At 36.2% G+C, this 15,489-nt stretch overlaps 6 protein-coding genes across 30 annotated transcripts; 1 reads left to right on the forward strand and 5 right to left on the reverse strand.

The window, feature by feature from the left end:
* Positions 1–94: 94 nt before the first annotated feature.
* Positions 95–3,603, reverse strand: LOC100677867 (mediator of RNA polymerase II transcription subunit 26). Its single transcript, XM_003424560.5, has 4 exons — positions 3,170–3,603; positions 2,566–2,640; positions 2,210–2,485; positions 95–2,122 (listed from the first exon to the last, which is right to left on the reverse strand). The coding sequence occupies exons 1-4, from the start codon at positions 3,230–3,232 to the stop codon at positions 947–949; spliced, it is 1,590 nt and encodes a 529-aa protein (XP_003424608.1). The 5' UTR covers positions 3,233–3,603; the 3' UTR covers positions 95–946.
* A 168-nt stretch (positions 3,604–3,771) lies between these two features.
* On the reverse strand, positions 3,772–6,104 carry LOC100124241 (iron-sulfur cluster assembly 1 homolog, mitochondrial). 2 transcript variants are annotated; one of them, XM_031932528.2, is made up of 3 exons: positions 4,597–6,104; positions 4,282–4,335; positions 3,772–4,155 (listed from the first exon to the last, which is right to left on the reverse strand). In XM_031932528.2, exons 1-3 carry the CDS (start codon positions 4,678–4,680, stop codon positions 3,901–3,903), a joined length of 393 nt encoding a protein of 130 aa, XP_031788388.1. In that variant the 5' UTR covers positions 4,681–6,104; the 3' UTR covers positions 3,772–3,900. The 2 variants fall into 2 exon arrangements, with proteins under 2 accessions (XP_031788388.1, XP_031788387.1); XM_031932527.2 differs by having other exon boundaries at positions 3,772–4,176.
* LOC116417732 lies at positions 4,952–8,907 on the reverse strand. Its single transcript, XM_031932492.2, has 4 exons — positions 8,410–8,907; positions 7,307–8,339; positions 6,515–7,225; positions 4,952–6,433 (listed from the first exon to the last, which is right to left on the reverse strand). Exons 1-4 carry the CDS (start codon positions 8,477–8,479, stop codon positions 6,175–6,177), a joined length of 2,073 nt encoding a protein of 690 aa, XP_031788352.1. The 5' UTR covers positions 8,480–8,907; the 3' UTR covers positions 4,952–6,174.
* Positions 8,908–9,142: 235 nt separating this feature from the next.
* On the reverse strand, positions 9,143–10,249 carry LOC100116137 (U3 small nucleolar ribonucleoprotein protein IMP3). Its single transcript, XM_001608245.6, has 4 exons — positions 9,926–10,249; positions 9,528–9,842; positions 9,371–9,443; positions 9,143–9,287 (listed from the first exon to the last, which is right to left on the reverse strand). The coding sequence occupies exons 1-4, from the start codon at positions 10,060–10,062 to the stop codon at positions 9,267–9,269; spliced, it is 546 nt and encodes a 181-aa protein (XP_001608295.1). The 5' UTR covers positions 10,063–10,249; the 3' UTR covers positions 9,143–9,266.
* Positions 10,250–10,318: 69 nt separating this feature from the next.
* On the forward strand, positions 10,319–11,564 carry LOC100116167 (dolichol-phosphate mannosyltransferase subunit 3). Of its 2 annotated transcripts, XR_004345086.1 has the most exons (5): positions 10,384–10,568; positions 10,652–10,875; positions 10,962–11,110; positions 11,201–11,343; positions 11,421–11,564. XR_004345086.1 is itself a non-coding variant. In XM_001608246.6 (3 exons), exons 2-3 carry the CDS (start codon positions 10,654–10,656, stop codon positions 11,022–11,024), a joined length of 285 nt encoding a protein of 94 aa, XP_001608296.1. In that variant the 5' UTR covers positions 10,319–10,568; positions 10,652–10,653; the 3' UTR covers positions 11,025–11,483. The 2 variants fall into 2 exon arrangements, 1 of the variants encoding a protein (XP_001608296.1); XM_001608246.6 differs by having other exon boundaries at positions 10,319–10,568; positions 10,962–11,483.
* Positions 11,565–12,180: 616 nt separating this feature from the next.
* On the reverse strand, positions 12,181–15,436 carry LOC103317853 (polyadenylate-binding protein 2-B). Of its 23 annotated transcripts, none has more exons than XM_031932514.1 (9): positions 15,212–15,423; positions 15,063–15,100; positions 14,433–14,569; positions 14,202–14,331; positions 14,049–14,116; positions 13,720–13,961; positions 13,546–13,641; positions 13,404–13,473; positions 12,312–12,337 (listed from the first exon to the last, which is right to left on the reverse strand). In XM_031932514.1, exons 3-8 carry the CDS (start codon positions 14,565–14,567, stop codon positions 13,440–13,442), a joined length of 705 nt encoding a protein of 234 aa, XP_031788374.1. In that variant the 5' UTR covers positions 14,568–14,569; positions 15,063–15,100; positions 15,212–15,423; the 3' UTR covers positions 12,312–12,337; positions 13,404–13,439. The 23 variants fall into 23 exon arrangements, with proteins under 23 accessions (XP_032456988.1, XP_032456984.1, XP_031788383.1 ...); XM_032601091.1 differs by having other exon boundaries at positions 14,202–14,316; positions 15,212–15,420; XM_032601094.1 differs by having other exon boundaries at positions 13,546–13,632; positions 14,202–14,316; positions 15,212–15,399.
* Positions 15,437–15,489: the final 53 nt, after the last annotated feature.

The raw sequence follows: 15,489 nt of genomic DNA on the forward strand, positions 1-15,489 counted from the left end.
AAAAAATAGAATAAAACTTTTAAAGTTATTACCGAATAAGTTTTGATCTAAAGTAAGGATGAATAAACATTCAAAATTCAAAAAGATATGTATATGTTATTTAAGATGATTCATTTATATGGGTAATCAATGTCAACAAAACAGATTCCAAAAATGTTTAGAGAAAGATTTTTGTTTTTCAATGATTTATTACATTATTAAAATAATTGTTCTAATCATCGAATTATTTATCAAATTGACTTAGTCTATAATAAATCATAGCAGAGTAATGTATAAATTACTTGGTGGTAAGCTTTCCACACTATACATTTCGAATATAAATGTAGTAGAAAAAAAAACCATTGAGCAGAATTTCAAGTCACTGACTCGAATCATAAAGTACACTTATATTGCATTCATTTTTATATTTCTTTTGGAGTTTTAATATCTATTAGAAGGATATTGAAATCTCAAAATATTTTTAACAAATTTAAAAAATAATTTAATGAACTTGAAATAATAGTAGTAATGCATTATTTATCAATAACATGCAATTTTCACTTGAAAGTAATTTCTTTTGGCTTAGATTTTTATATGATTTCTGTATAATTGTAAAAGTAAAACAAAGATGTCAGTTAAAAAGATACAGAATAACCAAGGCCCAATGCAAAAACATATAATATTGATACAACAAAAATAATACATATCTTTAATGATTGATCATCACAATTATTATTAGGAAAATTGAATGCCTGTTAAAAATTTCAGCATCACATATCTTTTGCTTCCTATATGATATACATCTTCAATATATAGAAAATGCTATCTTGACAATCATATGATATGAAAAACATGGATAACAAATGAACAATCATTCTATGATAAAAAAAATGAATGTTACGCATGAGAGTGACATAGTCAGCACAGAAATATACGTTTTGTGAGCAATATTAAACAATTTTAATGACTAATCGATGATAACATAAGGCAATATGTGGAGGATTTGGCCATCAAAGCTTGGCTTTGCAAGCATTTCATGCCACTCTCGAAATACTTCGTCCTTATGGCTATCTGAACGTCTACGCAAACCAATAACACTATCAAGTTTCACTTCGTCTTCACAAGTCTTTTCTGTTTCACTTATATTACCGAAAGAAAGTCTTGGTTGAAAGTTTCCATTCAAACCTTCTATGCATTCATTATGCAATCTATCAAGATCTTCTTCAGTAACTTCACGTACCTTTTTAGTTTCGTTTTCATTGTCACTACAATACTCATCACCACTGCCCCAGTCTATTGAACTACGGTCTAAAGGAGGTAATTTGGCTAGTATTTCCTCCACTGTCAGTTCCTGAGGCAATCTGCCATTATTTTCAGATGTAATCTCTGAATCCACTGTATCTTGGTCACTCACATCAGGCTCTGGATACTTTTGTTGAGAAGAGTGGCAAGTATTTTCTTGTCTCTTTCCAGATTTCTGCTGCTGCGTTCTCACATCTGTGGCTTTTTTATGCAGCGAGTTATTCTGATTTCCTGACAAGTATTTGCACAGATCCTCATTATTTTTTGTTCTTAAATTATTCTCAACTTTCGGCTGATTAACACTGTGACTAGGTAAAAGATTGGCATTTGCATTAGATCCTCGAGCCTGTAGATCAGCTAGTAATTCTTGAGTGGTTTTCAGTTTTTTATTTCTAGAAATACTTGCTAATTTTTCTTTAACACTGTCCTCTACAGACACTTGATTCTTAATTGATTTACTGCCCTTTTTCCTGCCACGTTTTTTTACTACATTGCTTTCAGTGCTGGAAGAAGGCTCAACGAGTTCTGAAGTTTTTTCATTAAAGGTAGGGCTAGGCACTTGTAAATTTTCATTACTTCCACATACACTTTCACCATTTAGACGTTGTTTTTTATTTGAAACATCAACATTTGCAAGTACTGGTTCATCTTTTCGCAAACGTTTGTTTGAACTGTGAGTCCGTGGTACTGCTTCAGATGAGTGATTCTGACTACCAAACTTAACGTCTACTTGAGCAGTGTTGGAATTTAACCTGTGGTTGTTTGTTGCAGTGACTTGTGGTTTATTTGGCGAGACCACCGGAGAATGAGACTGATCACTGTGCAATAATGGGCTTGAAACCTGCAAGATCAAAGCCAACTGTAAGGCAATTGCGTAAAAAAGAAGGGGAGGGGGGAGGATAGGAAATGAAAACAACAGTCTGCTTACTCTACTTAGCGATGTAGTTCGCATCAAAGGGCTCTGTGGTTTAAGACCTCTCAGAGCTGGGCTCTGAGGCTCAAGACATCTTAGAGCTGGACTCGGGGCATTGGCACCATTGAGCGCTGGTGGTGCCGTATCTGCAACTGGGGGTTGTGGTGTGGCATTGGCAGATGGAACAAGTGCGTTTCTCCACCTGCGCACCAGCTCTTTGGCCCGTTTGGCCAAAACCTGATTATGTGTTTTTCGGCGCAGTTCATTAACATATCTTCCAAGCCTAGTGATCTGCAAATAGACGTAAGATCATGATGAAGAATGTGCTGAAAGGGGAAAAGTCTAAGGGGCATACTGCTCAGGTTACAGACCTCCAGCACCTCTTTGGTGATGGTCGTTTTCTCCAGGGCCGTGATGACATCCACAACAACTCCCATATCGACAACCTGGTAATGGGAAAAAGCGAGTTACATAAGGGCATGATGTATAATAAGAAAGTAAGCGCACATAATCGTGGGGGAGAGAGATCATCGAGAGCGAAAGACCGAGAGAGAGAGAGAGAGAGAGAGAGGAGAGGCTGAGAAAGAGGGGTAAAGGGGGTCGGGAGAGAGAGAGAGAGAGAGAGAGAGAGAGAGAGAGAAAGAGAGAGCGCCGCGGCTGCCGCCACGCAGACAAGAAACGTCGGTGCGCAGCGGCTGCGAGAAGTGCGCGCGAGGATATCGTCGCCAACAGGCAGTGTAGCGCGTTCGCAGCGGCTGGCTGCAGTGCGAGTAGGTATCCGAGTATAGTGTATAGCCGCGATAGAGCTGCTGGGGTGGGAGGGGTTGGAGAGCAGCGGCGGCGACGGCGGCGACGGTGCGCGCGCGCGCTCGAGTGGCACGATAGCCGTTTGCGCGAGCGGAGCAGGCTTAGGCTCGGGCGGCTTGCTCGCGGCTCGGGCGGCAGCAGCGCCTTTAGAGAAGAGCCGCTACTTACATTGTACTCCTCGTCAAGGGATTGCAACAATCTTTCGGTGAGCTCGGTGCAGTGTCTCTGCATCGGGGGGGCGCGCGCTGAGCCCTCGCGGAGGCTTTCGCTCGACTGGAAATCGGCTCCACGCGCACAGAGCTCGCAAAGTCGAGGTCTACACGGGAGAGCTGCAATGGCGACACTGAACTGTGCCTCACCGCCTTCGTTCGCATGCCCTCCCTGCCTCCCGAGTGCCTCCTAGCAGCGGCTCGAGCATCGTCGCTAGCCCCACACGCTGCTAGGAGAGCGCTACTAACGCCCCGCCGCGGATGCGCCGGGCTCACTGCTCTCCGTATCTGCGCACTGCTCCCCTCCCCACTTCCTTTCCGACCGCCAGCGCCCTCTGCACAATTCTCCTAGGCTTACGGCTTTTTCCTTCCTCCCCTCCTGCCCCCCCAAAGCTGGCCGACCCAGAATATCACGAATGTCGCGATATATACATATAGCTATATAGCCCGCTAATAGACACTGCGCGACGTTCTTCTCCAAGCCAACCCCTCCTATCCCTTTCGACTACGGTGTATGGGCATACAGGCTATACATATAGGTATAATGGACCACGAAACGGCGACGTCAGAATTCGTTTATTTACAGACAAACTAAATATGTACAATCATGAGCATTTGAGATCAGAGGATTTCGTTTTTTCTAACATATTATACAAAGCAACCTAACTTTTTACATCGCACGCACGCACGCTACACGCTAAAGCTTTCGCCACATCCACACGTCCCCTTTATATTTGGGTTGTTGAACACGAACTCGGAACTCAATTTATTTTCTATGTAATCCATTTCGGTGCCCAGCAGGGACAATTGCGCTTTTCTGTCGATTATAACGCGCACTCCGTCCTGGACGACTTCTTCGTCGAGCTTGCTTTTGTCGGTAGCGTAATCGAGCGTGTAGCTGAGCCCATTACAGCCTCTTTGTCGGACGCCAACTTTCAGGCCAATCTGAAACGTAATACCAGTTCCCTTTTACTTTTGCATTATCTTTCACTCAATTATGCCTCAACAGCTGCATCGATTCTCAATCGTTCGCAGTGTTATCGCAGCTTTGTCGAATAATATTGTACTCACGTATTCAGGCTTATCCTTCAGTATTTCTTTGATTTTATTCACGGCGTTGCTCGTCTGCAAAAGAAATTTGTTGTAATTTTTCATGTTCAACTCGTTGCCCATTGGGTACAATTACAAATCATTAATTCGCTGTCCCGAATCACGATTGCAACACAACCCACAATCGAAATTTCGTGGCGAAAAAAAAGGAAAGAGCGAGGTTAGGTTTCGCATTCGTTACTCAACGATCAGCTGTAATATCGTCGACACTGCTCTAAAGCACGTCTACTCCTGTCTTCAGCTCAAAATTAAAATGTTAAACAACAAGATACGTACCAAAACTAATGCAGCCCTAGTCGGGAGAATCTTTCTTCCTTTTACTGCGCGCACCGTTGCACTGGCTGCTATGCGTGACGCCATTTTTAAAAATCATTTTTATTTCAGATTTAAAACACCAGTACAGTTGTTATAATAATTTACGCTTTATTCCTATTCCTGTACAATTTTCGTCACATCTTTAAATACACTTTAATCATATCTTACAAATACAGTTATATTTGCCTAATTAAACATGTATATACAATGATTAATGAAAGCTTGAAAGAAAAATAAATGTTCTCAATGACATTGATTCAATATGGATATTTGTGTGTATAAATTGGTAATTTATTAAAATGATTCAATTTCTAGCTCAGTTCAGTAAATTCAGCTTTATTGCCATTAAAAGATGGTTTTACAAAATACAAATTGTGCAAAGTACATGCAACAATTAGTGAGAAGATTTATTACTTAAGTCTTTTCGTGTCCGTAGAAAACTCCATTCGTATAATATTCAATCGAGAAAGATCAACCATTTCATTTTGAAAATAAAACTAGACATATATACACATGCTTTCGATTTAATTGAAGTCAATACAATTTTATTCTAACTTATTTGTTATAATTCATGTAAAAAATCTTATTTTAGTCTCCATACAATCATGAAAATCTTAACCAAATGCATCAAGGTGTTGAGCTTTAAAAAATATTTATGGTATTCATAAGTGTTATTTCATGTGCATTACTAATACACAATGTGATACAATTAAAATAATAATCATGGAAAACTATTTTTGTAATAATCCAACTAAGCATATTTTTACTATTCTAAAAAAATATCCAGAGATAACATTTATTATATTTTACAAATTATGTATACCATAAGTACTTAAATTATATCTCAACACTTTGTTGCATGAGTGTACTACTGAAAATTCCAGTAGTTTTAATCAACATCTCCACTTACTGATCTTTTCACCCCTACAGTTACAGTATTTGTATAGTTATTTTAGATTATTTCTATGTATGTACATATGCAAATATAAACTACTATAGTTCAAGACACTTGCACTTTTTATCATTTAATAACAGTACATTTTTTATAAATCATCAAGTATTAACTACTCGATTTGATACTCTATATTCTGCTTATTGATAATTGAAGTTAAAATGAATTTATAATTTTATTCAAAACAATCATCAATGATGATTTTTTCTTTACAAATTTTAGAGATAAAAGAATAATAAAATAACTATTATTGTTTAATTTAGATTATTATGAGTGTCTTAATCAAATTTGAATTTATTACAGTCTCAGTGATATATTTAAGATAAACAGTTACTATTACGAGGTCACAAAACAAAAAAATAATAATAAAATAAGTTTTATCAAGTAGAATATATGCATATAATCGAAATTTTTTATACATGGTAGGAAGAAATGTACTTTGTTGATTTTAAACAAGACTTTGTATCATTGTTTTTCACAAACATGTCAACAATTTAGTTAAACGGTGATTGATTTACAAATCGCAATTCTTATAAAAGATATATATATATATATTACTTACACAGTTTTAATCTTAACAAGTAGTTCTAGTTTTGTTTTTTAGTTGAACTATCAGCGTTTTGACCAAGCTCAGTGTCTTGAAAAAATATGACATAAGCGTTGTTTTGGACGCATTTGAAGACTTCTTCAGGGTTTACCAATCTTACATTAATGTCATCATAGTAAAACCACTGATCATTGTGTTTAACAAAACTTATGTAATGCCCAGAATCTATACTGTCACCTATATGTGATATTATACATATTGGTTCGTACACTGGTGTATGAGTATAATCTTCACAGTTACTGCAAAAAAAAAACACATAAAATTAATGACAATTGCTCTTTCTTTTACTCTAATAAAAAACTAGAAATGTATATACTTACATTACAAGAGTGTCAAGCCTCATCAACATTGGTATATCAACAAGAGAACATTTTTTTGTTAATAATCCATGAACAATTTCATATCGCTTAAGTTGGATTGTCAAGATTTTTGGTGGCCTTTTCAATTTTGTAATCATACTATGTGTATCATGTTGACAGGTTTCACATTTTATATCTCTCTGCTCTGTACCATACGTTGTATTAATCATTTCAACCAAATTAAGAGTTGCTCCATGATCATCGGATGGTAAATCAACGAATAGCATTAAATTTTCTACTTTCTGTTGTCTTGTTTTGGAACAGCCATTACATACCAAATTTTCCACCATATCAAGCGAAAAATATTCATCAATTAGATTGGAGCGAATTTGAGATTCATTTTTGGATTTCATTGCAGATGAATTTGCTTTACTATTCAGCTGGTGATTACTTCTGAGTTGCATAGTAGTAGTGGTAGTAGTAGCCGTAGAAATATCAACCAAAGGTAGTCTTTTATTGGAATCAGTCACAGTGTTTTGTTGCAACCTTCTAGGAGTATCTTGTTCATTGTTTGGTATGTTTTCAATCTCTGTGTGTTGAGTTTCCTTTTTCAATATACTATCAAATTCAGATTTAATAAAATTCAACAGGTTCATGATGAATTCTGAGACATCTTGCTGAGCTTTGGATGGATACATATTGTCCAGTCTAGATAATTCTTCTTTAAATGTGCTGTTGAAAGGAAATATAAATAATGTTTTAATTGGTCTATAAAATCAATTTTTTTCCTCGAGATTCAAGGTTTATACTCACTTGAAAGTATAGTCAAATATACGGCTTCCTGTACTGCTTCTTCCCCAATAAGAATATACATTGAGCAGTGAAGACATTAATTTTGAATCCTGGATGGAATCCATTGAATACAAATCATCCATGATTGGAAGAGAAAATAATACTTGTAAAGTTGAGTTGATCCAACATCTGTTTTCAGTTGGTGGATTTGGAAAGCCTGTTGCATAATATGGCCTATCTCTATTACTAGCATAGAAGCAATCACAAGAAACTCCAACGTGAAAAGGTTCATAATCAGCTACAGTTGGAACTGGCATTTGATGTTCCGAGTTTCCATTAGCTGAGGGAGACTTGGGTGAATCGCTGAAAATTGGTTTATCAAAGTCACCTCCAAATAATTCCTCAAATTCTGTCTTATTGCATTCTGGCACGAATTGCTGATTTGCTGTTGGTGTTGTTGTGGTATTAGAATTATTGTCCAAGGTTTCATTGGTACTAGATGTTGAAAACGACACATGTACTGGAGTTTCCTTTTGCTTTAGAAACTCTCGGGCTTCAGCAAGTCTTGATGAAGTTTTTTTAGATTTTTGGCATGGTTCAATAGTGACTTCCGAAAGTTCTGCTATTGGATTTAGAGTAATACCTATCTGTTTAGATTCAATGGCAGGTGTTTCCAAATTGTTGTGAGCATCATCAACACTATCATTTGATTGAATCTTCTTATTATCGCTACAGTTGAGCTTAATTAATTGAACTTCCCCAGAGTTGCTCAGAAAAGACATGGCTCCATTACTAGATATTTGTTCGTTCACTGTGTCATCTTGAGAACTTTCGTCATTGGACGATTCCTGGATGACTCCAATAGATTTTGTATGCATTTGATTGTGATTTTTTGGAATTGCCGTCAAAGTTATTTCTTGGTCATTAAAATGAAATTGTTTGGTTATACTCTCAATTGAACTTGTCGTCAAAGGCTTCTTATCTACAATACAGCATTCTGACTCAGTTTTTCTACGTTTAAGCATACTAGACCTGTCTGAGGACCAAGAATGTCCTACAAAAAGAGCATGGGTTCTAGAGATATGAAGGAACTATGAGAATAAGGTAAGATGGTGATTACTTACCCAAGCTGGAATGTTTGGAAGCAGATCCCGGCGTTTCCGGATGGTGAACCGCTTGTGCTACGCTCAACATGTTGAAGATTAACCGGCTGTTCTAATTAGTAGTTGGGCTGGGCCAAGCCGGTAACAATAAGCCGCGGGCCGTGCTAGTCCTCGTGTTCTTGACGAGACGGCCGAACCGGCCGAACAATGAATTTGTCAGCCGGGTCCAGGACTTGCTTTTAATGGCCTTAATTGGAAAATATTTTGCAAAAACAGCGGCAAAGTTAGCGGAAACAGTGACCAGGACACGCCAGGCCACTTGATACTTGACACACGATTCTCCGACGGACTTGGAAACCTCTCCTTCTGGCTTTCAGCACAAGCAAGCTATTTGGCGCCTAAAATTGTGCACGCGTTCATCGTTCATACGGGAAACATCAGCATCGTCCTCGCTACCGCCGTAACTCGCGCATATACGCGATGTATCTATACAGGCGGAATACACATCACGCATGTGCGGGGATAAGAGCACGTTGGCGGGAAATCCGCCGCCATAATATTCCCTATTCCATTTGTTCCATTACGTAAATCCTATACCTATAGCTATATTATAGGTATAGGATAGAGCGAGTATAGAGTGCAAATATAATACACTCGATTCCTTTACCTGCGTTTCTTTTTTCTGAAATTGGAATTGGTGTTACAAGTTACGTAAGTTGGGGGGGTGCTCTTAATATATAAAAAGCAACTTTTTAAATTTTTTTCTTGTACTTTATTATAATTTTATCTAGAAAATATAGCTTATGACGCATAGAGATACATTATAATATAGCGTTATTAAAAATAAAGTATTTATACAATGTCAATGCATGGTTTTATTACATTTCAAAATCGTCTCTCTGAAAAAAGAATAAAAATAATAATTACTTGATATATAACTTGCTTTATAATAAATGAGCGTATATTATTTGAAAATACTCACAGCATTAGAATAATTCATCACATGTTTCTTAATTGCTGAAGTATCTATCCATGTAACAAAATCTTCCAAATTTCTGAAAACAATCATGCGGTTATGGCTACTGATTATCATGGAGAAAAATAAATATAGCACATTATCAATTAATGCGTTAGCTTACCTAGTAACCAAAAATGCTGGATCCTTAATTATTTCTGGTCCAACTCGTACATGCCCTTGTTCGATAAGCTGAGTTGCCATTTTTATACTTTCGCTCATTTTACTGCGCACCATAACCACGGGTAACCTTCTTCTGCAAAAGGAGCTTGCTGTAACTTTTTGGCATAGGGAAAGATCCCATTTCGTAGGGATGATTCCTAGCATGTACAACTTTTCTAACAATGCAGCACTTTGCTCTGCTCTAAATGGATTATCAGCATCCAACTCTTTTATTTTTCTTCCTAGTTCACGAATTTCTCGAGACAGTTTGTTATACCTATGATGATAAAGAAATGATTCTCATTTATTATCATGCGCGTAAAACGTAAATGATGATTAATAAAGGCGTCAAGCACTTACTTGGTGTAATCTTCCCTTTTTTGTATTTGATAACGTTTCAAAACTTTGACTTCATGCAAATTGTTGTCAGCTTCCCAAGAAATAAAGTCAACTTTTTTCAATAGTTTCTGCTCGTGATACTTGAGTTTACGAACCATTGTCAATACTTTCAAGTTTTACTTGATTGTTTTTGTTACACTACATGCTATAACTTAGCGTTTGGGTTATAGAACGTCGCTTCGCAACGCATGCACGTGCAACGCTGACAGAAGAAATAGAAAATAAAATAGACGCGTGTAAACAGACCGTCTGCTGCAGAGTACTGTACTGCGTCAGTGACAACTGACAGTCATCAGCCGGCACGACGCTGATCGATTTCTCGAGCTTAGACTCTTGGCCTCGTTCGACCAATCGAGCGTTATCTTGTGGACTTGCAACAAGTCGAATAGATTTTGATTGGTCCAGAAAAAAAATGGACATGCCCAAGTTGCTAGACTGTTGACAGACGATTGAAATTGTCCAACACGGCACATATCTGCGTCAACTTTGCGGTTATGTATTGCATAGAATACGTGACCAAATGTTAAACTTGTAAACTAAAATCTCTTGATCCTTATTCAAGGTTTTATTATTGTCATAAAATTTTAATAATTTATCAACTGAAGTAAGTAAAAACTAAAATGATAAACACTAAATTTATTATGCAGAAATATTATCGTAATTAGAAAGTAATTTCATTATTTTCAGAAATGACCAAGCTAATGGAATGGCTGATTGTTGCATTTTTATTGTTTGGCTCCTGGATTGCTTTAATTACAGGAAATATTCATTCACCTACAAGCCTTAAATGGTATCACTATTGGTTTCCAATTATCTTGCTGTTTCTATTTGGTATTTATGCTGCATTGATTGTACTGTACCGTGTATTTACTTTCAATAATTGTGAAGATGCGGCTGCTGAACTTCAGAAAGTAAGCATAAATTTCAAATTATATCTAGTCAAGTATTCACTTTTAATTATTTATATCCAATCTGACCATTTTTTCCCTGAATTTAGCAAATCAAAGAAGCAACTCAAGATTTAACAAATAAAGGAATCAAGCTCAAGCAGCATGCGTAACTGTTTTCAATAGATTATAAGGAATATTTATTGAATACGATGATAATTTCACATTCCTATATGAAAACAGATGAAAAAAATTATGTGTAAATATTTTAATAAAAAAAATCTTTATTTTTTATTCATTACATTCACATTATACATTTTTTTTTATTTTTTAACTTTTTTTTTTAAAGAGAATTTTATTGTATGTCGAATTTTATAGTCATTGTAAAGATGTTGATGCTGTGCTGCTCCTGTAAAATACTTAGTGACATAGGAACCAGGGAAATATGTGAACTTTTCAATTCTAAACTTGATAATCAAAGAGAAACTTAATGTTGGTATTATTTCACTATTACTTTCTATTTCAAAATTTTTTACAAATGGAATTTTATGGAAACAAATTTTTTGCAGCAATCTTGTAATTCATGATATGAAACAGTGCATACCGTAAGTAAATAAATGCAAGTTGCATAACAATAAAAAAAAAATTGAAATTGAATATAATTTTAGTAAAAAAAAAATTATTAATTAGCAACTTGCACTTACCGAGCAAGTACACTAGTTTGACTACAAATATTATTACTAGATAAATATTTATATCTATTTGCATGGTTTTTCTTTACATTGTAGTTCCTTTAAATTATTGCTTTTCTAATGGCATTTTTTTGGAATCATAAAATAAACAGAAATTCTGTTCAAATTTACCATGTCTGGAACAAGTTTTTGCAGACATCTTACATTACTAATTTCATTACAACAATAATCAAAAATGGATAATCTTAAACTTGAACCAAAATAAGCAATATTTAGAAACGAAAATTTTAAAATCAAGTTTTTAATTACTATTTGCCACTAAATTGTGTTCCAAGCTGCTTTATTTGTATGTACATTGAATGGTTTATTTCAAGAATTATGTCAAGTTTCTAAAAATAGAGACAGTATTTATAATTTCAAATGTTAAATTTTTTTCTGTCTCTAAGATTGTACAAACAAAAAAAGTATTTTTTAACATCTTGAAACAATTTGCAAATCACAATAAAAAATAACGTTGGATATAATAAAAGCAAGATGTCTGCAAAACTAAAGTATGAAAATTAATAAAAGAACTTGAACTACAATGTTGATTGGCCGTAGTTCTACAATATATCATTTTTTTTTCTTTTTTGCATTCTTTTTTTTTCTGTACTGCTTGCGGTTCTTTTTTTCTTTTTCTTTAAAATCATCAAATATTGTATAATTGTGCCCATCATTGTCCAATCTTTTTTTCACATGAAGTTTTTTTTCTTTCTCTTTCTCTTTTTCTTTTTTTCCCCATCGTGTTTTTTTTTCTGTGGACATATCATAAGAAGCAAAGTAAATTTGTGTTTCTAATATTTGTAGTTTTAATTTAGATTATTTACTGAAGTTTCTTTGGAACCTATTTACGTATGAAAATTTGCGACATGATCGTTACAAAACAATTAAATAGCAAAAACAGTTCTGTAGATGACAACCAAAATGATGTAAGTCCAGTTTTCGGGAAAATCGAGATAACTGTAGTTTTTATATCTTCAAATAGACCCTTTTCATGCATAAAATTTCGGGAGTTGCTAAATCGTTGCCCTAAAGCTAGGATACACCCAAAATATATAAGTCCGCTTTTCATATTTAGCACCCAATATTACGACACAAGTCCGCATTATAAAATGGATTTTCATGTGCTGGTGGCTTCTTTAAGACTTGGTTTTGTTGATTTACAACAAAATATTGCCTTTTAACTCGCCGAAAAAACAATGATCGATCTGATAAAAATCAATAATGGACTATATTGAATAGCAATTTTGCAATTGCTTGAAAATCATTTGAGTTATATGGCTGGCGTACCGATTGCCTTGCTCTTGGTCTTGCAATGCGCATTGCGCGGGTGAGAACCGCAGTTTAAATAAATCAACAATTCCCAACATACGATATAACTCGATACTTTTGGGACACAAAGCAACAAATGTACAATCTGGTCATAGCGCTGTATGAATACGTGTATTGGATGTATGAATTAATTTTTACCATGTCGCGACTCATCTTATTTGCTCCGATCTTACTTACATGCAAGTCAGAACATGATAACCTTTTTTTCTCGAAAACACAAAAAGTGGATTTACGTCTTTTAGGCTGTCAGCCACAGAATTGGTTTCATATACATTGATCAAGATTAGATGAAGCAATTTGGATCTAGTTGAAAAATAACAAGAATTTAAAAAAAAAATTGGAAACTAATTAAATTAATGTGTTAATAATTTGTAGGATTAAAATAACTATTTTGGTTAGTACAGGTGAGATAAAATTCTTCCAAGATAAAGGTGTTGAATAGGAAATAACAACTTGGGTAAATATAGGGAACTTAAGTATAAAACTTACCTTAATTCATCAGAATTGGAGCAATGACTAAACTGGTCAGTATGGCATGTAATAACCGCGCCTATAACTCCTGCATTAAGGAGAAAAGTCAATGGTTTTGTTTTGAATTTCAATAGAATAGAAGCTGAAAAATCAGAATTACCTTGGACGTCTAGTAGGTCTGTATCCAAAATATGCACTCCCCCTACTAACCCCACGAGTTACTCCTCTGTAACCTCCCCTAACTCCCCTTGGGCCCCTGAAAACAAGGGTTTAAATGAGTCATGATCTAATTTTGAGATTATCCAAGATTATTTAAGATTAACTTGGAACTCACCTGTTTGTCATAGACATTCCTGGTCTGTTGGTTCTTTTGGGCATAACTTTTATTTGCCTTCCTCTAAACATTGAATCGTCCATTGCCATTGCAGTCTGTACTGAATCACGTTCTGCAAATTCAATGTACGCAAATCCTTTTGGGTGTCCATCAAATTTATTACATAAAATCGTTACTCTATTAATACTGCCACATCCATGAAAATGTTGTTCCAGTTCTTCAGCAGTCGCTCCATAATCAACCTTGTTGGAAGAAATATATGGTTAAAAAAAAGTAAAACTGAATTTGTGAAAGTAAAATCCAAACAACACAAATAACAAAATACTTACATTTCCAACATAAATAGATCTATTATCTACTTCCATTTTGTCTTCAATTGACATATTTAGCGGGCTAGCTGTTGAGAGGAGCAAATAATCAACACATGAATGAAAATTCTAGACACAAGTCGGTATTGAAAGTGGGAAATAGGATCAACTTACTGATTCCAGGAGGGCTACCCATGTTCATTTGCTTATCGACTTCGGACTGAAGTTGCTTTAATTTTTCGGCTTCTTCTTCAATTTCTCTAACTCGTGCTTTGATTGCCTCAAGCTCCTGTTGGTCAAGGGACTTGATATTTTAATAATAAAATCTACTTGATGTGGATAGCATAATTGAATTTGAGCATGGAGAGTAAAAGCATAGGTAGAAATAGTCAGAGTGTGTCTTACTGGATCATCGACATTGGCATCATTCAAGTCTCTTTTTACACCGTCGCACTGCATGATGGAATCACCGTCTTGCCCATTCTCTAGACCATCCAGACCATCAATTTGTTCGTTGCTCAGTAGATCCGATTCAGACATTTCTAAAATGATGGAAACATTTGAAAGTGAGGTGAAATTTGATATGAAACAAATTGGAGAGAAGCCAATGGAGTCAAGTATTATAATGCGGATAAGATGAATTGGACATTTCGTAGAGCGCGACGCCGCCGCCCAGCTTTTTGCGAGCAAAAGACTTGGCTGCGGACTTGTGTGCGGCTCTGACAAGTGACAGGTGAGTATAGTAGGTAAGTATAGTAATAAGTACTCGGGTCGAGTTATTCGGATACGAGATATGGGAGTTTTCAAGAGCGCCGAGCGCACGGAGAACAGCTCTCGTGCGAGCCACCGTAGCGGCATACAACGGCAGCATCAAGCATGCTGCCCGCGCGATTCACACATCTATACAAGCATATATATACATAAAGATATACACACATATATAGATTGAGATATATATATATACACACACACACAGGCAGTGGCAGAATGCTCAAGAGTTGCGGTCCTTAAAGAAAAAATGCGTTTTTAACGAACCTCAATTTGCGTAGTCACAGCCCTCAAATGGAATAGAACTGAAAAAGCCAAAAATGCGTGCTGTAGAGGAAAGCACAGGCAAGCTACAACTGCTACACGACTGCTACACGACGGCTACGCACAACTGCTACACAAGTTCGGGGGCTTACGCGGAAGAGCGTTCTAATCGTTGCTCAGCCAGTCTGCCAGATTCGAGCTTAGCCTCAGTCTTGAGTATTCGAGTAATTGACTGGCTTGCGGAGTCTTGAACGTTCATGTGGCAGAGGAGATAGACAGGGCCACTCTATGGGAAGTGCTTCTGCGATTTCGGAGCCCAAGCTGCCGGCGGCGACTGATGCGGATAGCGGCGTAGCACTTATTTCTCCTGCGCATGCGCCAAAATCTATACATCTAATATGTAGGTATATGTAGGTACCTATAGGTATAT

This window comes from Nasonia vitripennis, chromosome 5 (genome assembly GCF_009193385.2).
Source record: "Nasonia vitripennis strain AsymCx chromosome 5, Nvit_psr_1.1, whole genome shotgun sequence".
Classification (NCBI taxonomy): Eukaryota; Metazoa; Arthropoda; class Insecta; order Hymenoptera; family Pteromalidae; genus Nasonia; species Nasonia vitripennis.